This window comes from Lepus europaeus, chromosome 13 (genome assembly GCF_033115175.1).
Source record: "Lepus europaeus isolate LE1 chromosome 13, mLepTim1.pri, whole genome shotgun sequence".
NCBI lineage: Eukaryota > Metazoa > Chordata > Mammalia > Lagomorpha > Leporidae > Lepus > Lepus europaeus.
In genome coordinates, this window is record NC_084839.1 from 8,204,626 (window position 1) to 8,231,157 (window position 26,532).

Consider the following 26,532-nt stretch of genomic DNA (forward strand, 5'->3'; position numbering starts at 1 on the left):
AAAGAACACCCTTCAGTAACTGAATTACTTTTATTCTTCTAAATCAAGTAGCTTCCAGAACAAAAAGCAACATATTTTCTTCTCATGTTGCCCCCCAAGTTCACACTCCCATGTATCAGCACACAGGTGGACCACGGAGGACAGGTGAGGCTCGGCCGCCGCAGCCGTGGGAAAGCCGGGGCTCCGCACTCAGGAGCGTTGAACAGAACAAGGCTGGGCGGGCGCTGGGTCTCAGCGTGGGCGCCACAGCGGCCTGGGGGCCCCAGGCAGTCTACACGCTTGCCAGCGGTGTTCATTATAATGAACTAACCGAAAATGAAGTTATGTTTCAGAGGAAAACCAAGTCTCAAGAATCATCGCTGGGCCTGTCTCCGGAGCTGAGGATGAGACCCTGAAGCAAACACACAAGTGACAACAAACCTGGTCTTGGAGAGAGAGAGAGAGGGAGGGAGGGAGGGAGGGACGGACGGAGAGACGGGAGAGGGGGGAGAAAAGGGGAGTTCTGAGAAAACGGGACACGGGCTGGCAAGATCCGCCTGGTCACAAAGGTCGAGGGGTGCACAAATCAGGAACGGCAGGAATGGTGTTCGTCTACACAGATCTTGGCGTTCGTCTACACAGACCTGGAGTATTCCAGAAAGATGGGCGAGCTGGAAGAGCGTGAAGCCGCCTTCGTCTTCAGGCCGCCCCACAGGGGAGAAAGCACTTCCCACCTGATGGGTAGGATGTTGCTACAAATCAGTCCACGCCCCCTCCACCTGGCACAGGTCGTGCATTAACACGCCTCTCTGGCTCCGAGGGCCTCGCCCCAGCCTTCGAGCCAAATGTCAGCTCGGGAAGTGTGATACAATCTCAGGAAGAATGGCAAGCGTTCAGCCCCCTGGGCTCTCCTGCTGTGAAGAGCATCACACAGAACGGCTGAGTGGTGAGTGGCATTCTAAAGCTCATGCAGGGGCAGCACGGCGGCTCAGGGCAGCGGGCAGCCGGGAGTGGCCGTGCCGGCCCCACGGCTCCCTGCTCAGCCTGCTACGAAGCTGGCACTCGAGAGCTCTTAAGGACAGAACGCAGCTTCTCACCAGCGGCCCCTCTCGCTCACGCTGCTGGAGCCCCCGATACTCACAGCAAGAAGCCCACCTAGAAACAGACCCAGGACCAGGGGTGACTGACGCCCCGGCAGTTCTGAGGGAACCTAAGTGTCACGACCCCCAGTAAGATACAACGGACATAACTGAGACTGTTTTAGGGGATTTCAGCTTCTGAAATTAGAATTTCTAAGGTGAACTGAAGAAACCGGGGCACAGTTTGTACGTCACATATGACTGTGCACACAACACTGACGGAACTGGAACAGGAGACATCCAATACCAGCAGTCACCACACTACCGAAGTGGGTCTGGTGGTCCTTAACTACACTTCGTAAACAACCAGAACAAACAGGAGCGTGCCTACACTGTTCACTGAATCTAACAGCTGTGTCAGCTTCTGTAAAACCATTTTACAAAATGCAGAAAATACTACAGGGAAAATAGGTTTCAGTGTCCCCACCTGCTCTGGGACTCAGAATGACTGGCGGGAGTCACCACACACCTGCCCAAGCAGACACAGGGTGGCGGGAGTCACCACACACCTGCCCAAGCAGACACAGGGTGGCGGGAGTCACCACACACCTGCCCAAGCAGACACAGGGGTGCCACCCTCGGTTCCCTCCTTGGCCTCCCACCCCACACTCAGCTGGTCACCAAGCCTCTCCCAACTCTGACAAGTCTTACAGGTCCACCCTGGCTGCCCACAAGCCGCCCGCAGGCCGGTGAGACGGGCCCATCACAGCAGCCCTCCCTGCCTCCCAGACGAGGCCTTCCTTCCTGAGCAACCTCCTCCGACGCCGGCCTCCCCACTCCATCGGGAGAACTCTCCCTGCCCCAGCTGATCCGCCTACTTCTGTCCAGGGGAAGCGACCTCAGATGCGCGGCATCAATGGCCAGTCGCTGAGGACCAAAACACAGGAAGCACTCGTAAGAGGAAGACAGAGACCTCGCCCACGATGGAGGGGTCCGTGAGGGGCAAGCTGACTGATTCTGCCTCCCCTGACATCATTCCCCAGAGGGCTGGACCCTGGGAGAAGGCTGCAGCGCTGGACTAAGGGGGACATTTCTTGTGAGCTACACGGGGCTTCCCCAGTGATCCCTCTGAGACACGCCATTGGGCATCCAGGACAGCAGACTCTGCAGGGACTGCCTGGCGGGCCTCTGCTTTCCCATCCTCCCAGCACCCTTGGCCACAGCCGCCGAGCAGGGAGCCCACCAAGCAGGGAGCGCGGCGCTCCTCCCAGCACCCTCGGCCACGCCACTGAGCAGCGAGCGCAGCGCTCCTCCCAGCACCCTTGGCCACAGCCGCTGAGCAGGGAGCGCGGCGCAGGCAGCATGGCTGCTCTCTGTCTGCAGAGCGCACGGCCTGTTCTCACTGCTGCCAGACTGCATCCGATGCGATCCGTCCTCTGTGTGTCAGCCAAAGCCTTCCTTCCAAAAATGCAAATCTGATCCTATCACTCCCCAGCTCACAGCTCTGCCAGGACGCTGTGTCCTACATGCCCGCCCCAGGCTTACAAGGCCCGCCCACTCTATCCCCTAACTTCCTGTCCTCTCTCCAGTGCTGGGCCATGTGAGCTATTTTCTCCCGATCTTCGTACACACTGTTCCCTTTACTGCTGAGACCAGTCTCCCTTCTGTTCCCCACTCTACCTGACCCCTCTGCCCAGTCTCTGTCTCTAGCCACACTTCCCACCAGCTCCTGGACTGCTCCTCCCATGGGCTTTCCCAGTTTCCTTCTTACTTCTAGGATAGCGTTCGTGGCTCTGAATTGATTGGCAGGGCTGGGGCTTGGCTTGCAGGCTAAGTAGCTGACTGGGGTACTTGCATCCCATATCGGAGTGCCTGGTTCAAGTTCCAGCTCCTCCACACTTCCAAGCCAGCTTTCTACTAATGCGCCTGAGGGGCAGCCGACGATGGCCTAGGTACTTGGGTTCCTGCCACTCACGTCTCCACTCAGTAGAGTTCCTGGTTCCTGGCTTTGGCCTGGCCCAGCCCTGGCTGTTGTGGGCACTCGGGGAAAGAACCAGAGGATGGAAGATCCCTCTCTCTCTGGCTCTCTCTACCTCTCCACTTTCCTGTCATTCTCCCTTCCAAATAAATAAATAAATCTTCAAAACAAAATAAATAAATACACAATTAAAACTCACCTTAAAAAATAAAGAGAAAGGAACAAATTGCCTGCTGTCTTCAGTGCTTAGCAGCACTCCTGGGGAAGGAAGCGGTGCTCCGTACGCTGCCCCGCGGCCAGGACAAGCACAGCGCCTGGTGCATGCAGTCTTTCACCAAACTAGTGACTGCCAGGCAAGAGACAGACAGGGACACGGCAGCAGCACCCGTGCAGAGTCTGGCGGACAGCAGCAAACCACAACTCAGGAAAGCTGAAACGCTCCCTGTCTGAACGGCCTCCATTTCACGTTCAACCTGAAGGAGTAGCTCAGAGGGCTTCCAACCACGGGCTCAGTTTCCCAAAGCCACAGAAAGTCAGAGCCCAGGAGAGCGCCCTTGTGGAGATGCCCGGGGCCATCTGAGAACCACAGACGGAGGCACTTCTACCTCCGCCACGGAGGGTTCACGGGTTCGCGTCCCTCAGTCCTGCTCTTCTGCCTCCACGTCGCAGAGCAGGGGACGTCCTGCGACCACTCAGAGGCCTCGTGCCAACCCCGCACCACAGCAGATCGTATTTCCCACTGTAAACTGAACAACACAAGTACAGAAACTTCTGGAATGTACGAGAATTCTCTAGGGAGAAAAAAGAACAGAATGCTAACTGCATGCTATCACTGATCAAGTCGATCTAAAATAGCTTAAATGTATGAGATTTATTTTTTAGACAAATTGTCAGAGAACAGAGGAAAAACCCTATGAAGGCAATGGAAGTGGAAAAACTTTTTAGTCTAAGGCAAACGTCAACAAACATTAGCACAAACAACACAGGGAAAACATTCTACAAGTGTAATGAATGTGGAACAACCCTCTGTGGGGAGTCCTAGCTCAGCAGGTTTCAGGGCACTCAGAGAGCTGCGTGACAGAGAGTGCTGCGGCTCCTGCAGACGCCACGTCCCCTCGCTGACCTGCAGCCCGCCTCTGCCTCCACTCACTGTGACAGGAACACATGAATGCGTGCGCTTTCACACGTGCAGTTTGCTAACAACAAATACTCCCTCTACAGCACTTACTGGACAAAGTAAAAAAGAAACAGACAACAACGAGATGACTGGGAGAGTATTAGATTCTGATTTAAGAATTAGATCTCTTGACAATTAACAGTTGAAGGGTTAAGATTCTAAAATACTTGGAAACAAAAACAAATGCAGCCTGAAGAATAACTACTAACTTGTGACGCCCACTTTAGCCTGATGTTAATGGTTTCCCCCAGAAGAGTGTTTAAGCACTGGAAGCCCATTCAGCCAGCAAGCAATAGCACTGTGTATCATTCATACAGCCCCTGCCTGAGGCCCCTGGGCCTTCAACACACTCAGTCAAAAATTAAGTGTCCTGCTCATCCTCTCTGATTGCTTCTCCTCTTTGCAGTACTTACCGGGATGTAATAGATACCCATCTTCGGGGTTTCATTGGCAGTTAGAAGCATTCCTAAAAATAAACACAAAGAAAATGGTAAACACATGGAGAAAAGGGCTCTTGGCTACCTGCTTGAAATGCCCAGGGTACTCAGTACAGGGTGCCCAGCTAGGTCCCCTACGAGTCGTGTCCTGGGCTTTAATCCCAGCCTCTCCTTGGCAGGGGGCCTCAAGTCACAGACTACCCCATGTGCACACTGCCCAGGCTGTACCAGCTGTTGCACACATTTGAAAGGTGAATCCAGGGATGGAAGATCTCTCATTGTCTGTCTGTCCCTTTTTCAAATAAATGAAGATAGGGGCCGGCACGGTGGCACAGTGGGTTTTAAAGCCCTGGCCTGAAGTGCTGGCATCCCATATGGGCGCTGGTTCAAGACCTGGCTGCTCCACTTCCGATTCAGCTCTCTGCTATGGCCTGGGAAAGCAGTGGAAGATGGCTCAAGTCCTTGGGCCCCTGCACCAGTGTGGAAGACCCAGAGGAGGCTCCTGGCTCTGGATTGGCACAGCTCTAGCCGTTGCAGCTAACTGGGGAGTGAACCAGCGGATGGAAGACCTCTCTCTCTCTTTCTCTCTGTGTAACTCTAACTTTCAAATAAATAAATAAATAGATCTTTTAAAAAAAAAATAATGAAAGTACAATCTCCAACAGCCCTGGAAGGTAGGTAATAAAGCGGAGGCTGGATAATTCGCATAATTAGTAAGCCTCAATTACGTCTTTTTTGAGCCCAAAGTGCGCCTTCTCTTCTCTCTACTGAGGGTTCTGGAATCTCTGGTCCTGACTCCTGGGTCTGAAAGGGGCTCAGAGGTACACAAGCCTCCCCAGTTCCCCGTGTCAGCAGTGTGACACACACCACAGTCACGGAGCCGCCCTGCCTCTGCAAGCCCCCGGCCCATGGCAGGCCGCTGTGTGTGGACACGGAGCAGACAGGGAGTGAGCAACAAGAGCGGCCGGAAAGTGAGCTGCAAGGCGGCTGGTTTCTCAAGGCTCTGAGCAGCCTCAGCTTAGAAATACATTACGGAACAATCACCATTACTTGATTACTACAAAATGAGTAAGTGAGCAGATAAAGGAGAAGGTTGTCGCTTTTCTAAAACATGATTAAGTGCACAGTGAGTCAGCAGAAAACAAAGACTGGAGCTGAAAGAAGGTGTGGTAAAGCAAGACAGCAAGCCGATGAATCAGCCACACGCAGGCCGTCCACCACGCGTGGGGGCTCATCCCCCACGCACGGAACCCTGGCAAGCTCACGGTGCCCGGTGAACCGTCTGCAGGTCATTGGACGGCACCGATCAGTCCTCTGTCAGGACGAATCACCCCCATCGCGCAGGACACCCGCATGATCTGCTGGGATGCGACCCAACACGGAGAGCCCGCAGGCCACGCATCAGGCCTGAATCCACTCTTCAGCCCTAAGTTGTAGTTCAGGTGACACTGGCTGTCGTGAGAAACTGTCACATACTCAGACATTCAGAACGACAGACATTCCAGGAGCCCACTGGCCTCGCCTCAGAAGTCACCATCCGGAGAAGCAGAACGAGGGGGTGAGATTCTCCTGCAGTGAATTCTCTCAGCACCCCCGGGCCCTCCAGTGACCTCTGCTCTTCACCCTCCAGCCTCACCCGCACCTGCTGCGCTCCCCTTTGTAACCAGTCTGACCCCATTCTGGTCACCTGCATTGAATCCTGAATTCCCCAGAACAAAAGTCCACCCCTACTACCCTGACAGAGGAAGTGCAGGTGACAAGGTCCTGAGCTGCCCACCTCTCCTGGGAGAGCGGTGTGTAACTGGAATGGCGACAGCCCCCAACACCAGGACGGCTCTAAGCCAGGCTGCCACACACCAGCCTGTGAGCCACCCTGCAAACCACCCACCTACTCGGACCTGAGAGGTAAGAAAACAGAAGAAAAGAAAAAGCCCACCAACTGCAGGCCACAGACTACACAGGGCTGTAACAAGACCATGATAAATGGTGACAGCCTCCAGCACCCACACTGACAACACTGGAACATGTGATAAGCCCCTGCCACAAGTCTCCAGGACCCGTGCTCGCTGGGCTGTGCTGACTGCATCTCTCCTGCCTCGGGCTCCGCGGCCTCCGAGCTGTGGCTGGCTGATGGCCGCTCTGCCTGCTCCCACCAAGCTCTCGGCTGGCTCATCTTCCTCCTCATCCACCCCGCGAAGGGGCCGCTCCTGCTCTCTCGACTCGCTTCACGTGCTGCCCGCCGGCCACAGAGTCCCACCTCGTGAACCACCTCCATCTCCATGTCTCTGCACACCTGCTGACCCCGAGACCACAGTCCGCGCTGCACACCAGACACAGCCGCAAGTGCAGGCCTGTGGGTCAGTGCGGGGCTGGAGGTGTGAGGAGTGCTTGCGCACTGTAGGAAAAATACAAGTCTCGGGCCGGTGCTGGGCTGTGGTAGGTTAAACCTCCACCTGCAGTGCGGGCATCCCATATGGGCACCGGTTTGTGTCCCGGCTGCTCCTTTTCTGATCCAGTTCTCTGCTAATGGCCTGGGAAAGCAGTGGAAGATGGCCCAAGTGTTTTTTAAAAAAATCTTAAAAAAAAAATACACATCTCTGGGCCCTAGCCCTGGACACTTGAGTCAGTGCACTGTGGATGAGGCCAAGGGATCTGTACTTTAAACACTCCCCAGAGGACGGTGGGCAACCAGGTTTGAGCCCCTCTGCACACAGTGGCCCTGTCCCATCACCTCCTACTACTCCAGTGCTAGAAAAAGAAGCCATGGTCTCTCTGTCACTAGTTCCCCACTCAGCTCAGAGCATCACCCCCACAACCTTAGTTCCAAACCCATGTACCTCTGCACAGCGGGCAGACCTGCTTTCTGACAGCACCGTCGGAACAGGCCTTATTCACGGCAGGCAGGGCCAACCCCCTCCGCTCGCCTCCTGGGCCCTGCCAGCCGCGCCAGCCGCCCTCCACCGCCGCCCTCCCAGCACCACCAGAGCCGAGGCTCGCAGGCCTCCTCCGCCCAGCAGCTCAGCGTCCCCCGGCTTCGCGTTCTGCTTATGCTGCTCTCATGGGGATCACCTCTCCCCGTTCCCTGTGAGCCTTCTCTCACTCACACGCAAATTCAGCATAAATAACAATCTTCACACTCTTCTCAAGATGCTCCAGCGAGACCACTCTCTCTAACATGCTGTTCAAGTGCTGGCTGTGGGGCCGGCACTGTGGCGTAGCAGGTAAAGCTACCGCTTGCAGTGTTGGCATCCCATAAGGGAGCCAGTTCTAGTCCCAGCTGCTCCACTTCCAATCCAGCTCTCTGCTGTGGCCTGGGAAGGCAGTAGAAGATGGCCCAAGTCCTTGAGCCCTTGCACCTGTGTGGGAGACCCAGAAGAAGCTCCTGGATCCTGGCTTTGGATTGGCACAGCTCTAGCTGTTGTAGCCACCTGGGGAGTGAACCAGCGGATGGAAGGCCATCCCGCCCTTCACCTCTGCCTCTCTGTAACTCTGCCTTTCAAATAAGATAAATAATCTTAAAAAATAAAAAAGTGCTGGCTGTACATACATAATAGGGTTTACACGCTTTGCTGGATTCTCTCTCTCAAAACAACCTGAGTGGGGCCAGCACTGTGGTGCAGAGGGCTATGTCACCACCTGCGACGCCGGCATGCCAAATGGGTGCTGGCTCAGGTTCTGGCTGCTCCACTTTCGATCCGGCTCCCTGCTAATGCACCTGGGAAGGCGGAGGAAGATGGCTCAAGTGCTTGGGCCCCTGCACCCACATGGGAAAGCCGGGTAGAGTATGGCAGCTCTCGGTCAGCCATATTATCACACAGAGAAACAACTGGGCCCTATAGTACACTGTGCTATAAGCTGCACATTAGTAGCTTAGTTGCAGTCAATACATTTTCAACTTACAATGGACCATTAGGCATTAACCCTAAAGCCAAAAATACTAGTATATAAAAGATGTTATACCTGGAACCTTTCAATGTTATGTTCAATATTCATGTCTATAAATTTATCCAAACCTATCTGAACCAGATTCACTTGTGAAACATAAATTGATGAAAAACATCAAAGGAGAAAATAAGTCACCAGTTAGGGGCCGGCATTGTGGGGCAGCAGGTTACGCCACTGCCCGCAATGCTGGCACCTACACGAGCACTGGTCTGAGACCTGGCTGCTCGGCCTCCACTCCAGCTCCCTGCTGGTGTGCCTGGGAAAGCAGTCGGGGCGGCCCGGGTACTTGAGCCCCTGCGCCCATGTGGGAGACCCAGATGGAACTCCAGGCTCTTGTCCAAGCCCCAGCCCTTGTGGCCATTTGGGGAGTGAACCAGTAGGTGGAAGAGCTCTCTCTCTCTCTCTCATCTGCCTTTCAAATAAATAAATAAATAAATAAATCTTTTAAAGAAAATCCCTGAGTATGTCTGCCCTCAGGGTACTGCTTGAGTGAACTGTTCTCACCTGTCTCTCATGCCCCTGAATTCTTTAGATCTGCCTTGACAGTACTGCTATTTCTGAAATCCATCATGCAATCGGCTGAACGGTAGACAACACAGAACAGAGCAAAACCCATGGCTTCCTGTGTCGTCTGTGTAATCAGGCAGCTCCAGCCTGCTCCAATCCCTCACCTCAACTGCCACACACGCTGCTCTATGAATCACGTTACAGAGCACACCAAAATAGCACTGCACCTGCCACCACCTATAGGCTGGTACTAGTTTTACTGACAGCTGGGCGGGCTGAGGCCTGAGTCATTAGAGTGCCATTTCTGAATCATCCACACCACTTCCTGTTCTTGACTTGTCCACCTTAAAAAAAAATCCAAGAATTGTCCAGACCAAACCAAATTCTGTCTTAAGAAAGGGGTTTAAAACCAAACACATTCAGCCTACACTTGTGTCATGGAATGATCGTTTGCTACATAACGCATACCTGAATTGGGATAAAGGCAAACATCATTAAGGTCATGTTCTGGCTCCAAGGAAGTAAATATTTTCCCCTAAAATGTAAGCAAAAATGAATTATTAAGATAGCTAAAGGCAGGCAATTTTGGCAACGTCACACGACACAAACTGGAGGCATAACTCAGCCACCTATGCTATACAAAGAAATAACTAATTCACAGAATTTAAATTTTTAAAGTCTTAGGGAATTCGTTTTATCAATTTATCAAATTTTCTCAGTATCAGAGAGGAAGAAACGGGCCAAGAAGGAGAGGTGACTTGTCAAAAAGTAAATAAATGAGTGCGAACTTTGAAAGGCAAAGCCCACAAGTTAGAACAGAATGGTGCTTAAGGTGCTTCTGCCTCATCTGTGCGGTTTACTCGGCTTGCACCAGAGACCACAGGAGGAGACCTGCCACGCCTGCACCCAAGGCTGAGGAGGACACGGAAAGCAGTGGAGTCGGAAGACTAAATGCAATTCTACAAATATGTAAGGGCTCAGGCATTACGTAGCTAAGGCCAAAACACGACTACTTTAAACGCAGGGGAAATGTGTTGTATGTGAAGAAATTCAATGAGAAGGAAAATAAAAGGGATAAAAAGGAGATAAGAAGTTGGGTGTGGAGAAAGCTATGAGAAAGATAAACAAGACAAGCAAGGCACGCAAACGCAAGTAACCTGGGTGTTAGTCAAGCGGAAGTGTTTAGTCATGAGACAAAAAATGCCAAAATAAAGTTTACTGTAGCAGTGACAGTACAGCGATTTCATGTGAGTGCAGAGAGATTTCTGCTGGCTCTCACACTTGAAACTCATTGTTAGAAGACAGGCAGGACGCAGCGAGCTGCCAGGGCAAGGGGAGTTGAGTTGGATGGGCAGGACGGCTCAGCGGCAGGGAGACTCCCACAGCTGCCTTCATTTCTGCAAGGGCACGGGGAACTCCACCAGCTCGGAACAGAAACGAAGGGACCAGGGTCTACGGAAATTCACACGCAAAGCCCTGCAGGAGTCGGGAGGCCAGGTGGTACGTCACTGCCTGTCGGGAGGAGGGAAGCACAGCTGCCTTACCACGAGTATATGCCATTTTAAAAGTGAAAATGTGCTTGTAGTGTTACAAATAAAGATTGCTCTAGCATAAGTTAGTTCAGATGGCCAGAAAAGCTGCAGACATACTATGAAAACCTTCAAAATTCTTGACACTCAAAGCTAACAAATGATTCCAGGCAATCACCACAGTAAGTCTTCCAGAATTCAGCAAAGCTGTGATTCTCTGTAACTTACAGACTCCCAAGGCTCTCGGAAGCAATCAGGCAGACACAGAGGGAGAACAAAGTAAGCTCAGCAAGGTCAGCATCTCACGAGTTAACCCGGGACTGAAGCACCAACAGCAATGGCCTGAGAAGGCAGAGACGCCGCCAGGCAGCCGGGCTGTGGCGGGCTCCTGCAGCGCCCACGCCCTGCGCGCAGCGGCACCCAGCAAAGAGCGCACTTGCCCTTGGGCGGTCAGTACAGAGACGGGGCATCTTCCATCCAACTTCATTTCAAATATGAACTTCTTTTTTGAGAATTTTCCCCCCAACTAGTTCACTTCTCCAAATGCACACAACAGCCAAGACTGAGCCCAGAAGGGGCCAGGTCTCCCCCAGGCAGCAGTGCCTCCCAAGGCCACACCAGAGCTGGGCGCCAAGCCCAGGCATTCCCATGTGGGGCAGGGGCATATTAACCACCAGGCCAGACCTCCCCTCCTTGGAGCTTTTTTTTTTTTTTTTTTTTTTTTTTTTTTTTTGACAGGCAGAGTGGACAGTGAGAGACAGAGACAGAGAGAAAGGTCTTCCTTTTGCCGTTGGTTCACCCTCCAATGGCCGCCGCGGTAGTGCGCTGCGGCCGGCGCACCGCGCTGATCCGATGGCAGGAGCCAGGTGCTTCTCCTGGTCTCCCATGGGGTGCAGGGCCCAAGCACTTGGGCCATCCTCCACTGCACTCCCTGGCCACAGCAGAGAGCTGGCCTGGAAGAGGGGCAACCGGGACAGGATCGGTGCCCCGACCGGGACTAGAACCTGGTGTGCCGGCGCCGCTAGGCGGAGGATTAGCCTATTGAGCCGCGGCGCCGGCCCCTCCTTGGAGCTTTTAAAAACAAGTTTCACAATCACTGTGTGTCAGCTTGAAAAGAATAAATTTTAAAAAGATGCTAAGTTTCTGGTTAATTAAATGTAAAGAACTCTTAAAAGCAATTTAATATTACACTGTATGCATTTTTCTCATTCATTTAATGAACTACCTTAAAACAACACAGGTGAAAAGGCACAGATTCCTATGTGCACGGGGTCCCACAGAAAGTCAATTGCCCTTGAACTAACCTTTTGCTATTCTCTCAAAAAACCGAGGTTTTAAGATGAAAAGCAAAGCTGCTGCTGGGCCGTAGCAGATTCAGCTGCTGCCTGTGACGCTGGCGTCCCATATGAGCCCCAGTTTGAGTCCCGGCGGCCCCACTTCCCATCCAGCTCCCTGCTAACATGCCTGGGGAAGCAACAGAGGAAGGCCCAAGTGCTTGGGCCCCTGCACCCATGTGGGAGTCCTGGATGGAGTTCCAGGCTCCTGGCTTCAGTCTGGCCCAGCCCCAGGCACTACAGCCATTTGGGGAGTGAACCAGTGGATGGAAGACCTCTCTCTCTCTGTTTGTGTTTGTACTTCTCTCCGTAACTCTGCCTTTCAAATTAAATAATAAATAAGTCTTCAAAAATTAAATAAAATGAAAAGTAGACAGCTATTCAAAGCAGCAATATAGGATTATTACTTTTTAAAATGACACTTGGAGTTGAAGGTCAGGAAGAACAAAATATTCTTAAGAAAATACAGCTTTTAAGAAAAATATTAGAAGAAATCATTGTAGAAGTTGTCACTTCTAAGATCCGATTATCTGGCTGGCGTCGCGGCTCAATAGGCTAATCCTCCGCCTTGCAGTGCCGGCACACCGGGTTCTAGTCCCGGTCGGGGCACCAGATTCTGTCCCGGTTGCCCCTCTTCCAGACCAGCTCTCTGCTGTGGCCCGGGAGTGCAGTGGAGGATGGCCCAAGTGCTTGGGCCCTGCACCCCATGGGAGACCAGGAGAAGCACCTGGCTCCTGCCTTCGGATCAGTGCGGTGTGCCGGCCGCAGTGTGCCGGCCGCAGCAGCCATTGGAGGGTGAACCAACGGCAAAGGAAGACCTTTCTCTCTGTCTCTCTCACTGTCCACTTTGCCTGTCAAAAAAAATTTAAAAAAAAAAAAGAAAGAAAAATATCTGATTATTTGAGGTGAGGGAAAGTCTGGACCAAAGGTTCTAGTCCCGGTCGGGGCACCAGATTCTGTCCCGGTTGCCACTCTTCCAGGCCAGCTCTCTGCTGTGGCCCGGGAGGGCAGTGGAGGATGGCCCAAGTGCTTGGGCCCTGCACCCGCGTGGGAGACCAGGAGAAAGCACCTGGCTCTTGGCTTCAGATCAGCGCAGTGCGCTGGCCATAACGGCCATTTGGGGGGTGAACCAACAGAAGGAAGACCTTTCTCTCTGTCTCTCTCTCTCACTGTCTAACTCTGCCTGTCAAAAACAAAACAAAGATTCATAACACTACTGACAGAGCAGCACATGAACACCCTCAGGCTGTGAGAGCCTCAGGATCTCAGAGGTCTCTCAGGGATGGACTTTAATTTATTTAATTTATTTCTTCTGAAAGGCAGAAAGGAGAGAGAGAGAGAGAGAGAGAGAGAGAAAGAGAGATTTATCTTCCATCTGCTGGTTCACTCTCCAAATACTTGCAATAGCTGGGGCTGAGCCAGGCCAAAGCCAAGAGCCAAGAAATTCATCTAAGAATCCTGCGTGGTTGGCAGAGTACTTGAGCCAACACCTGCTGCCTCCCAAGGTGTGCATTAGCAGGAAGCTGGAGTAGAAGCAGAGCTGGGACTCAAACCTGGGCTCTGACAATGGGATGCCCAAGCCATGACTTAGCCACTGTGCCAAACACTTGCCCCACTAGGCTCTTTTTGTTCTTTTTAAAGATTTGTTGATGTTGAAAATCAGAGTTGTATATAAAGGGAGAGAGAGAGAGACAGAAGTCGTCCATCTACTGGTTTGCTCCCCAAATGGCTGCAATGGCCAGGGCTGGGCTGAAGCCAGGAGCCGGGAGCTTCTTCTGGGTCTCCCATGTGGGTGCAGGGGCCCAAACCCTTGGGTCATCCTCCTTTGCTGGATTGGAAGAGAGCATCTGGGACACGAATCAGTGGGCATACTGGATGCCAGTGCCACAGGCAGCAGCTTAACCCACTGCGCCACCACAGTCCCCGCCGCAAGACTCAATGATTTCTTCTCCATCTGTGCAGGGAACGTCCACAGTGCACGCCAGTTCTAGCCGATCAGGAGAACTTTCTCTCAGGGAGAAAGCCATCACGACTGGGTGACCTGAGGTAACTGACTTCCTCCTAAGCGCCCACACAGATAAAGTATCTTCCTCAAGACCCCTGATCACTGAGAAGAGGCAAGGGGAGAAAAGGAACATTGGGAACATACACAATAAAGAAAGTAGCTTCCACCGCAAGCACGTACCGAGTTCTTGTTCCACATTTTGATAATCCGAGAGTCGGCAGACAAAATCAAATCCAGGGAGTCCTGGAAGTGCACTGACTTGATGGGCAGCCCGTACTGGTGATCCTTAACGAGCAGCGGCTTGTCAGAGCGGAGATCATACAATAAAACCTAAAACAGGAAGGAAGTTACTCTGCTCACGCAAACTAAATATTTTACCTTAAAAAGAAACAGACTGACGGCTCCCATCTAGTTCATCACCTTATGAAAATGAAAACCCTTACTCAGGGTGCTAAGATTCTAAAGTCAGCCATTAATATTCTAGAAAAATCTCTTAGATTATTCCTAGAGAACACAGCTTTATGAGCTCAACCCTGAGCACTAATTTTTAGGCACACTAAGTTTGACAACTACTGAGCTATGCTAAGAAATAACTTCTATTAAAAAAAAAAGTCTGCAAGAACTTGTTTCAGGGCTGGCGCTGTGGCGCAGTGGGTTAACGCCCTGGCCTGAAGCGCCGGCATCCCATGTGGGCACCGGTTCTAGTCCTGGCTGCTCCTCTTCCGACCCAGCTCTCTGCTGTGGCCTGGAATAGTAGGAGAAGATGGCCCAAGTCCTTGGGCCCCTGTACCCGCGTGGGAGACCCAGATGAGGCTCCTGGCTCCTGGCTTCGGATCAACGCAGCTCCAGCTGTTGCAGCCATCTGGGGAGTGAACCAGTGGATGCAAGACCTTTCTCTGTCTCTAACTCTCTCTGTAACTCTGTCATTCAAATAAATAAAATAAATCTTTAAAAAAAAGAACTTGTTTCATTTGCTTATTCAACAAATACATCAGAGAGCCTTCGACACACCAGGCACAGCCAAAGCAAATGATATAAAAAAGAATGAGGGGCCAGTGCTGTGGTGTAGCAGGTACAGCTTGGGCACCTGTACTGCGTGGGAGATCCAGAAGAAGCTCCTGGCTCCTGGCTTCGGATCGGTTCAGCTCTGGCCGTCGTGGTCATCTGGGGAGTGAACCAGCAGATGGAAGACCTCTCTTTCTTTCTCTCTCTTTCCCTCTCTCTCTGCCTCTGGTATATCTGCCTTCCAAATAAATAAATCATTAAAAAAAAAAAAAACAAAAACGAGGGGCCGGCACCGTGGCTCACTTGGCTAATCCTCCGTCTTAAGTGCTGGCATCCCACATGGGTGCTGGGTTCTAGTCCCGGCTGCTCCTCTTCCAGTCCAGCTCTCTGCTGTGGCCAGGGAGTGCAGTGGAGGATGGCCCAAGTGCTTGGGCCCTGCACCCATATGGGGGACCAGGAGAAAGCATCTGGCTCTTGGCTTTGGATCGGTGTAGCTCCAGCCATAGCGGCCATTTGGGGAGTGAACCAACGGAGGAAGACCTTTCTCTCTGTCTCTCTCTCTCACTGTCTAACTCTATCTGTCAAATAAATTAAAAAACAAAAAACAAAAACAAACCAAAAAAAAGAGCAGAGTCCAGAGGGAGGGTGGTGCCAGGCCAGCCCCGTCTGGGAGAAGGGAGCCTCGTTGACCCCATCGTTAGAAGCTGGGTCTTAGCGCCAGACCCCCGCTAGCCAGAGATGACAGAGGAAGCAAATCGACTACAGCAGGACGTCAGACCTCCCTGGGGACAGCGGTGGGCTCTGCCTTGAAGGACAGACAGACAGCTCCCGGCACTGCTAACGCACTCAGACGGTCCTCTGCTCACTCACAGCTGGGATGTGACTACTGGTGCCATGGAAGAAGGCTCCGGGAGCTCACAAATGAGCTCACACTTGTTTAGCACATTTCTCGTCTGCAGGGCTTCTCCGAGCCTTCAATGCATGTGCGAACCCACCGCGAGTCTCGAAGAGCAGGAGTCTGGCAGAATTCCAAACGTTTTAACCACAGCACCTGGAATACGTTGGTCCAACTACTATCAAGACAGCACCCAAGGCCTACAAATCTGTAGCTCCAGCTCCACAGCATCTCAGGCCAGCCACAAAGGCAAGGTCAAGGTTTCTCAAGCGCTGGAGGAATGAGATGTGCTGCGGCATCCTCTCCACTCTGGCCAAAACAGCAATGCCCCATTCTCTGTTCCCACAGCGTGCTTCTCATAACACGGTGTCTCCGAATGCCAACTTCAACACATTTACCTGCCCTGTCGATGTTCCAACTGCCATGGTCAAAGCGCCATGAAACTTCAAAGCAGAGATTGTTGGCAGACTGTTTATCCTGAAAGGGAAAATATTCACGGTCCATGAATACAGGGCCAAACCCGCCAAGCAACAAGCGCATTCACTGTTACCCTCACTTCAGCTCTAACGGAGAATCACACGTCCAGCCTCCAGAACAAAATACGCCCTCACACACGTCCACCTTTACCTGTCATGTAACTGTTTTAATTTACGATTTGAGGCAGAGCACCACAGAGGGAGCTCCCAACTACCGCTTCACCCCCAAATGCTGCCAACCACTGAGGCTGGGCCGGGCCAAAACTATGGGCCAGGGACTCATTGCAGGGCTCCCACGTGGGTGTCAGAAACCCAATTAACTGCGCCTTCGTCACCGCCTCCCAGGTTCTGCATTGGCAGGAAAATGCAGTCAGGAGCTAGAGTCTGGAACAAAACCCAGGTACTGCAACGTGGAGTGCGGAGGTCTCACTCCCTAGGCTGATGCCTGCACTGTGATTAAGCCAGAGTACGGTATCTGCAGAAGCAGCCTCCTTTTTAACTAATAGGAAGACATTTTATATTTGAACATGGGTATATGCATTTTCATTTTAAAATTAGCTAAAACAAAGACTAATCCGCAGGGACCAGCACTGTGGGGCACCAGGTTAAGCTGGTGTTCCATATCAGAGCGCCAGTTCGAGTCCCTGCTACTCTGATTCCAATCCAGCTCCCTGCTAACATGCCTGGGAAAACAGTGGAAGATGGCCTAATGCTTGGATCCCTGCTGCCCATGTAAGAGACCCAGATGGAGTTCAAGGCTCGAGCTTCAGCCTGGTCCAGCCTGAGCCATTGTGGTCATCTGGGGAGTGAACCAGCAAATGGAAGATGGACTCTCTCTCTCACTTTCAAATAAATAAATACATCTTTTTAAAAAGCAAAGAAAAAGACTAATTGCCAGATGAGGCCATTGGACTCTCTAAAGCCAGAGGAATGGCATGACCACAAGCAACGTGCTCCTCACGCCAACGCGAGCCTCAGCAGCGACGGCAACGCTCCGCAGTGGGGAGAGCGCAGGCGTGGGCTCAAAGGCGGCCAGCCATGCCGCCGGGGCCAGGTTTGGGCTGTCAGCTTCACCAAGTCTCTTCCGCCACCTAAAGCCTCAGCTCGGAACTACACGGCACCTCGGGACCCTGGAGGCCTGACCGCCACGGCTGTGCTCGTTTCCGCTCCAAAACCAACGTGAGACTCAGTTTCCAGGGGCCGGCGTTCTGGCACCCGATGAAGCTCCTGGCTCCGACCTGGCCCTGCCCCCGCTGCTGGGGCCATTGGGGTGCGAAGCAGTAGATGGAGGACCTTTCTCTCTCTCTCTCTGTCTCCCCTCTCTTTCTCTCTGTAACTTCGTCCTTCAGGTAAATAAATAAATCTTTTTAAAAAAATCATTCTCTAGTATAGTGAAATATTTTCTCCACTTAAACTTTGTTTTTTAATAAAATTTTGTTATTTTCTTCATACAGGTATGAAGTTTATCGCTCAGTCCTTTATAATATTTGTTGCTGAAAGTGAGCACTTTTTCTCATATCTTTCTAACTGGATTTTCCTGAAAATACCAAAACCATCGACTGCTGCACATTTACGTTGTACCCAGTCCACCAGTTCTGAAAGGTTTCCAGTTTCTCGGCAGACAGTCCCACGTCTAGGACCACGCCAGCCCCCCCAACAGGATGGAAGCACCCTTTCTCCTGCTGTGCTGGCTCCACCTTCCAGAACTTCGTTACCTAATGGAAGTGACAGCTCATAAGGTGTAAAGAAAAAAGTAAACCTAGTATTAAACAATAAATCAGTAAAATCACCCAAAACTAATCAACAACAAAAATGAGTCAACATTTTGGTAAACTTTGTTCCTCTGCCTACACTTACATGTTCACTGTTTTCCTACAAAAAGTGTTCAGCTCTACAGGCAACCACCGGCCTGCTTTTCCACTGGAGACATGCACAGAACATCTCCCCTAGCAACAAGTGGGCTCTTGCAACAGGACTGTCAGAGGCTGAACAGTGTGTGTGCCATGGAGAGGTACAGTGACAGCACCTAGAGCATTACAGAAGTTAATGAGGGTAAACACTCGGAAGTCTACCCAGCGTCACTTCACCAGCATCCTCAGACTCTCCCTGCACCCTCACGTTAGTGACAATGCTGGGGCAGATGCCACGAGCCGAGGAGGGCGGGGTGAGGAGGAGCGTTCTATTAGCATGTGGTGGATGGCTTCCTGTAAGGCAATTTAGCCACGTGCCAAATGCCCTAAAAACATGCACACTGTTTTTTTTGTTTTTTTTTTTTAACAGAGTGGACAGTGAGAGAGAGAGACAGAGAGAAAGGTCTTCCTTTTGCCGTTGGTTCACCCTCCAATGGCCGCCGCGGCCAGCGCGCTGCGGCCGGCGCACAGCGCTAATCCAATGGCAGGAGCCAGGTGCTTCTCCTGGTCTCCCATGGGGTGCAAGACTCAAGCACTTGGGCCATCCTCCACTGCACTCCTGGGCCACAGCAGATATCTGGCCTGGAAGAGGGGCAACCAGGACAGAATCCGGCGCCCCGACCTGGACTATAACCTGGTGTGCCGGCGCCGCAAGGCAGAGGATTAGCCTAGTGAGCCGCGGCACCGGCCAACATGCACACTGTTTAATTCAGAAGTCTGAGGCTTGGGTATTCTCCCTAAGGAAATTAACCAGAGGTCTGTATGAGAACATGTAACACTGAAACCTTGACTCTCCTGCATGTACCAACAGGGATCTGATGATTTAAGCTACACCTGTCTTGCACTCAGAGGTCATTTTACATTTTTAAGTGTTCTTTTTGGTGTTTTTGGCACTTTCTAGTATCTTCTTTATATTAAGTATAAATCATTTTTCTAAATAACAAAGCGATCTTTTTAAATAAGCAAAAACAACTGGAAATGTTCCACCTTCAAGGACAAAGGAGACCACTCAAAATGTTTGTGAATCAGTATTCTATTCAGATTAAATAAATACTCCCATGTTAAGACCAAAGTTAAGACTGTTTTACAACCCTTCCTTAAATGACCTCCAATATTACTTCTATCATAATCACTAAATTTAAAATAGAAACACTCTAAGATATATTGCAAATAATACCTACTGGCCTATTTTCCTGAAAGAACACTTCCAACAAATGATGGAGCTTGTACCACAACCCAACTCTTTTCATTCTAAGTCAAAGATAAGCTAGTGTTTAAGACAACGGAGCTTTCGGCTGGAGCCGCCATCTTCCAGTAATTCGCCAAGATGACGAACACAAGAAAGAGGCGAGGTAGCCGGTCCATGTTCTCCAGGCCTTTCAGAAAACATGGAGTTGTTCCTTTGGCCACATACATGCGCATTTACAAGAAAGGTGATATTGTGGACATCAAGGGAATGGGTACTGTTAATAAGGAATGCCCCATAAATGTGCCCGTGGGAAAAACTGGAAGAGTCTACAGTGTTACCCAGCAGGCTGTTGGCACTGTTGTAAACAAACCAGTGAAGGGCAAGGTTCTTGCCAAGAGGACAGATGTGCGTACTGAACACATTAAGCACTCTAAGAGCCGAGACAGCTTCCTGAAACATGGGAAGGAAAATGATCAGAAAAAGAAGGAAGCCAAAGAGCAGGGCACCTGGGTTCAACTACAGCGCCAGCCTGCTCCACCCGGAGCCCACTCTATCAGACCAATGGGAGGGGCCTGCGCTGCGGACCCCATTCCTTATGAACCCATGGCATAATAAATGTAAAGTAAATAAACAAAAGACCTAATTGAGGGGAAAAAAAAAAAGAGTAAAGGAAGGGGCTGGCACTGTGGTGCAGTGGGTAAAGCCACCACATGTAGCGCCGGCATCCCACATGGGTCTGGTTCAAGTCCCGGCTGTCCTACTTCCAATCCAGCTCTCTGCTATGATCTGGGAAAGCAGTGGAAGATGGCCCAAGTCTTTGGGCCTCTGCATCTGCATGGGAGACCCAAAGGAAGCTCCTGGCTCCTGGCTTCAGATTGGCACAGCTCCGGCCATTGCGGCCATCTGGGGAGTGAACCACTATATGGAAGACCTCTCCACCACCCTCCCCCTCTGCTTCTGCCTCTCTCTAACTCTGCTGTTCAAATAAATAAATACATCTTTAAAAAAAAACATGAGTAAAGGAAAAGGGGCCAGCGCCATGGTGTAGGTTAGCCAGCATCTCATAAGGGCACCAGTTTGAGTCCCAGCTGCTCCACTTCTGATCCAGCTCCCTGCAAATGGGCCTGGGAAAGCAGAAGAAGATGGCCCAAGTCCTTGAGCCTGTGGACCCATGTGGGAGACCTGGAAGAAGCTCCTGGCTTTGGATCAGACCAGTTCTGGCCATCACAACCATCTGGGGAGTGAACCAGTGGATGGAAGACCTCTCTCTCTCTCTGCCTCTCTCTTTCAAATAAATCTAAAAAAAAAAAAAAAAAAAAGGAAAGGAAAAGTCATCTCTGCTCTCTAGGAAATGGGCATCCTTTTTCTCCAAAATTTTCTTTTTCTCCTTCCCTTTTTCTTAGCTTCCTTTTCTCCAAAAATACTCAAGCTTCTGATTCTTTTTTTTATACCAAAATCATAAAATATTGGTACATACCTTCCACTGGATTATCTATTACCAACTACAGAATAAGCAAATTTTCCAACTTAAATGTTTAATAAACTATACTCCAAACCATGATGAATGAAGCTGTTTGTTGTATTCCTTTAATGAAGTTCAAACATAACCAGGAGAAAACAGCTCCTATGCCCACCTTAAATGCTGGGATACATAAACGGAAAGTCGAGTTCACTCTTCGCTTGCCACAAAAGGGATGCACGCAACGGGAAAGAGGGCTCTCTCTCATGCAGGGCTCTCAATTTGTTTTCTAGGCAAGGATGCTTCGCATAAACCCATTGTTTTTTAGAAGCAACTAAGAATCCTCCTCTCCCCCAGGAAACTGCAAATCACACAGAACAGTGCAGTTATCGGAGGGCTCACAGCAGCTATCACAGACCACACCTTGCAGCGGACATGCGCACAGGTGGCCATCTGACCAGCCCCAAAGGGCACAGACGCTAACACCGCAACCACGAGCAAGAGCCCAGGGAAAAGCCATTTCCGAAATGACAGCAGCCAAGTAAACCCCAGGCCCAGGATCTGACCGAGACAGAGACCCCTGTGCCCTGTGCTAACGCAGCAGGGGCCTCTGGTGACTGGGGCAGGGACCGAGAGAGACACCCCTGTGCCCCTGTGCCCTGTGCTAACACAGCAGGGGCCTCTGGTGACTGGGGTGGGGACTGAGAGAGACACCCCTGTGCCCCTGTGCTAACACAGCAGAGACCTCTAGTGACTGGGGTGGGGACCGAGAGACACAGACACCCCTGTGCCCTGTGCTACCGTGGCAGGGACCTCTGGCGAATGGGGGCAGAGAGGGACGGGGCCTCTGACTTCATCCCCAGGCAGGCACAGGAATGAGAAAAATACCAAAGCCGGGCTCCCCTGCGCCCTAGAGTTTAAAGCACAGCTCTCCGCCGGACCGCACCACCGATCGCACAGGGGCTCACTGAGAGCCCGCGGCTGGGCAGCGATCCGGCGCCCCACGGAGGGCTCTGACGGCAGGTCTCCGGCTTGGGCTCTTCGGGAGACTCTACGACACAGGGTTTCCATACAAAGTAGGTGATTCACAGGAGCTACCACTGGCTGTGAGTCTCAAGCCTCACCCTGCAGCCCCTTAACTGGATTCCCTACTGACGGGCGCGGGGCGCGGGCTGGCTGTACTCACTCGGAGTCCGCAGTGACGCTGCTCAGTGCACAGTCCAACACGCCCACTCTCCTCCGAGTCCTGGGGTCCCAGCACTCCACGCGGCCCTGGACAAAGCAGATCCAGTGTGAACGCAGGCTGCTCCGGGAAGTGCATATTCGTGAAATCCACCTCACTATCGTGGGCTGCCTCCCGGAGAACAAACACGCACCCTTACCCTACTCCCGTTCAGCCCGGTTAACTCTCACTGGGGACGTCCCCGCCCCAGATGCCCGTGCCTGTACAGCCCGGCTAACTGTTTCTGCTCGTTTCCTGCTACCGCACGTTATGACAGGCAGCGGATGGTGGCCCCGGCACCCGGCCCCCTGCTACCGCTCACAGCACCCAGCCTGAGCTCTGGGCTCCTGACTTCCGCCTGGCCCCGCCCCGCCTGCTGCAGGCATTTAGGGAGAAAACGAGTGGATGGAATCTGTGTCTCTCCCTATCTCTGTCTCTATGTCTTTCAAATAAAAATGAAAATAAGTAAATTTTGTTTTACCATGAGTTGATTTTCTAATTAAAACAAAAGAAAAAACATCCCTCTCAAAAATAAAAAGTGCAATCAAGCACGCTCCGGGAACTGGATTAGACGGGGAAGGAGGGCATGGTTACAAAGACATTGGGAGGGGACAGCGCTCTGGTGCAATGGGTTAAAGCCCCAGCCTGCAGTGCCGGCAGCCCATGTGGGCACCAGCTGCCCACTTCCAATCCAGCTCTCTGCTGTGGCCTGGGAAAGCAGGAGAAGATGGCCCAAGTCCTTGGGCCCCTGCACCCACACGGGAGACCCAGAGGAAGCTCCTGGCTCCTGGCTTCGGATCAGCTCAGCTCTGGCCATTGTTGTCATTTGGGGAATCAGTGGATGGAAGACCTCTCTCTCTGGCTGTACCTCTCTGTTTGTAACTCTGGCTTTCAAATAAATAAACCTTTCAAAAAAAAAAAAGATATTTTGAAATAACTGGGAGAATTAAATATTATTGTGCCAATGTTAAATATTTAATATCCTGTATAAATATTAAATTTTTAAGTAATGATATTAGGATTTTATAGGTGAAGTCATTTTCTTTAAGAAATACATTTTAGGGGCCAGTGTTGTAGCCTAGTGGGCTAAGCCACCACCTGTGACACTGGAACCCCATCTGAGTGCTGGCTGGAGTCCAGCTGCTCCACTCCAGATCCAGCTCCCTGCTAATGAGCCTGGGAAAGCAGCAGAACGTGCTCAAGTGCTTGAGCCTCTGCCACGCACAAGGAAGACCAGTGACGCTCCTGGCTCCTGGCTGGCGCAGCCCCCGCTGCTGCAGACTTTTGGGGAGTGAATCAGCAGATGGATGATCTGTTTCTCTTTCTGTAACTCTGCCTTTCAAATAAATAAATAAATCTTTCAAAAAAAGAAAGAAATACATTTTGAAGTACTTGGGAATGGAATTTCATACTTACACTTTACTTTCAATTGCTTTAAAAGACATCTCTGACGAGCACGCATGTATTTTTACAGGAAAAGGATGTACAAGGGGAGCTCACTGAGCTCTGCTTCTGCCTTTTCTAAAGGTTTTTTGTTTTGTTTTGTTTTTTAAATAAAAGGCTGGGGAGAAATTTTAAAAAACAAAAAGGCAGCTGCAAACGACACAGCAAGGACGCAGCCATGGCGCAGGCGGAGTGTCCCGCTCCGGATGCTCGGTGTCCGGACCGTATCGGATTCAGGAGTTTCTCACATCTGGAAATGCCTGCACCTTCAGAATGCGATGTTTTGGGGCTGGGACTCACACAAAATTGGACTACGACTCACACACACAGCTTGAAGGTAATTTTATGTAGTATCTTCAATTAACTCGGGGGTAAAACCGCTTCATGGGGTGGATTTTCCACTGTGGCATCATGTCCGTGCTCAAGGTTTCTGGTTTCAGCTTAGGGATGCTCACCTGCCACACACTTAACAGAACTCTGCCAGCAGAAAGGACGCTGTGGGCACGCACGCGCCTACAGTGTATCCACAACAAGTGACCTGTCTGAAAAAACAGTACTAGCCCACTTTTTAACAAAAGGGGCTGCATTGTGGCGCGGCAGGTAAAGCCACTGCCTGCATCGCTGGCATCCCGTATGGGTGCTGGTTCGTGTCCCAGCTGTTCTACTTCCAATCCAGCTCCCTCATAATGAGCCTGGGAAAGCAGTGGAGCATGACCAGGTGTTTGGGCTCCTGCGCCCACATGGGAGGGCACAAAGAAGCACCTGGCTTCAGCCTGGCCCAGCCCTGGCCGTTGCAGCAAACTGGGGAGTGAACTAGCAGATGAAAGACCTCTCCCTCAACCTCTCTGTCTCTCCTTCCCTCTCTGTTAATTTTGGCTTTCAAATAAATAAACAAACCTTTAAAAAAGGAAACCACAAGATGAAGTTTGCAAGTGCACTGCGACTATGCCTGTCAAGTGGCAAGCCCTCAACAGCGAGGGAATCAGAGCCCAGCCTCTGGCCAGTCCTTCCCACCCCGCCACGTCCCGGCTGGTCTCACGGCAGCGGCTGGAGGCCCCTTCTCAGCCTAACTTCTCCCTGACTCCACCCTAGACTGCTTCAGGACGTTGTTTAGAACTACTTTCTCTAGGAACCTATTTTTAAATTTCCCCAGCAGGGCTGGCGCTGTGGCACAGCAGCAGGTTCAGTGCCGCCTGCGATGCCAGCGTCCCATGTGGGCAACCCATGGAGCCCCACTTCGATCCAGCTCCCTGCTCATGCACCTGGGAAAGAAGTGGGTAACAGCACCCATGTGGGAGACCCAGACAAAGCTCCTGGCTCCTGGGTTCAGCCTGGCCCAGCCTCAGCTATTGTGGCCATTTGGGGACTGAACCAGTGGATGGTGTCTCTTCTTCTCTCTTTAACTCCTTCAAGTAAATACATAAATAAACCTTTTAAAAAATATATTTCCCTTAGCAGCCTAAGACACGTGGTCACCAAGGGAACGCTTCCTCGGCTCATCACCCCAGCAGTCAACACGGTTTGCCACGTTCCTGTGAGCTCGGCCTCATCTTCATCTCTTAACATGAAAGCAATCTGAGTAAAGAAGCCTCAATTTCCTCCAAACAGAGCTGGTTTAATAACTTACAGCACAGTCAAGCAACTGATTCATCAGTTTCAAAGTACCGATTTAGCATCGTGAGTAGCTGTAAATACCGCTATTTCCAGGTGGAAAACTATGATACACGGTACAGCCACGCGCCGCACAGAAACTCTGGTAACAGATGACAAACACCACGGAGGCGCCTCAGCTCCCCGCCAGCGATGTCGCAGCCGCACAGCCGGAATCCACCTGTGCTCTACCATGGCCACGCAAGGCTGAGGGCCACTGATGTGATCTCCGTGTGTGACACCACTGGACACACGAAGAACCGCCATCCCTTTAAGACCAATACTCGTGCACACACGCCTGCTGGCGTTGGCAGGAGCACGCCTGGGGGATCCAACGCCAACCCGGAGTGTGCGATTGGTGACGGGAGGCACCAGGGGACACCTCCGCATTACGTGCTTCTCACTCGCTTGCGGGAATTTTGTTTTACTGTAGTTATTGTTGTCGTAAATAAACAGTGCAAACTGAGAAAGACCCTCCGCAGGCGTGAGGACCCTCACCCCGAGGCAGCGGGGACCATGGACGGCGTCGCAAGTGTCACCCTGTGGGCTGCACAAGCCCCGGCCCGCCTCTCCGTTTGCTGCCTTCACACGGGTCACTTCATGTGCTCCCCAGCCACACCTCTGCCACATGGCCACGGGAGGTTCCGCCAGCCTGGGAACCCACGGGAGGTTCCGCCAGCCTGGGAACCCACGCGTTCACAGCCACCCTGCCTGACCAGAGAGCCGGCGCTCCACGACAGTCCCCAGAGGAGCCACGTGGCTGCGTGCGGCAGTGCGGGTGCGCTGTGCCCAACCCCATCTCTCCAAGTCTAGGTCCCGAGGCTGGTGCCAGCGCCTGCCCAGTCATTTGCACAGCAGGCGGTGGTGCGCAGCCAGGCACAGAACAGCCGCGTCCTGTGTGGCAAGAGCAACAACCAGGCAAACTGCGAATGCAAACCAGAGGACCTGCGTGACCACCCTGCTCTAAGCAATCCAGTACCTATAGCTCCAAGTAAAAATGCCGTTCCTTGTCAACTGTAACGCAAGCGTGAACAATTAAAGTCAGCACATGCTTACCTCGATGGTTCCTGTGGCGAACAAGCCGTGCACAGAATTTATGTCACAGACATTATTCTCCCTGAAACGGTAAAGCAGAGGGGAGAAAAGACCAGCTAGCACCACTTCCGGAGGAAGGGGCATTCAAAAGCCTTCGACAGCCAAGCCCAGGTACGCGAGAAGGAAGGAATGCAGTCTCACTCTCTGGGGGTGCAGCACCCAGGCGAGAGAGGGCTGAGAGGCCGCCTCAGTCCCCGGGGACGCCCTCTGAAACCCCG

General features: G+C 51.8%; 1 protein-coding gene across 2 annotated transcripts in view; it reads right to left on the minus strand.

Annotated features, from left to right (window-relative positions):
• Positions 1–26,532, minus strand: part of NOL10 (nucleolar protein 10) — a 98,075-nt gene that overhangs the window by 51,780 nt on the left and 19,763 nt on the right. For both annotated transcript variants that reach the window (XM_062208955.1, XM_062208956.1), the window contains 6 exons: positions 26,276–26,336; positions 22,091–22,176; positions 16,269–16,347; positions 14,151–14,300; positions 9,571–9,637; positions 4,627–4,679 (listed from right to left, as the gene is read on the minus strand). In XM_062208955.1, coding sequence (XP_062064939.1) covers positions 4,627–4,679; positions 9,571–9,637; positions 14,151–14,300; positions 16,269–16,347; positions 22,091–22,176; positions 26,276–26,336 — 496 coding nt within the window. The remainder of the gene's footprint in view (positions 1–4,626; positions 4,680–9,570; positions 9,638–14,150; positions 14,301–16,268; positions 16,348–22,090; positions 22,177–26,275; positions 26,337–26,532) is intronic.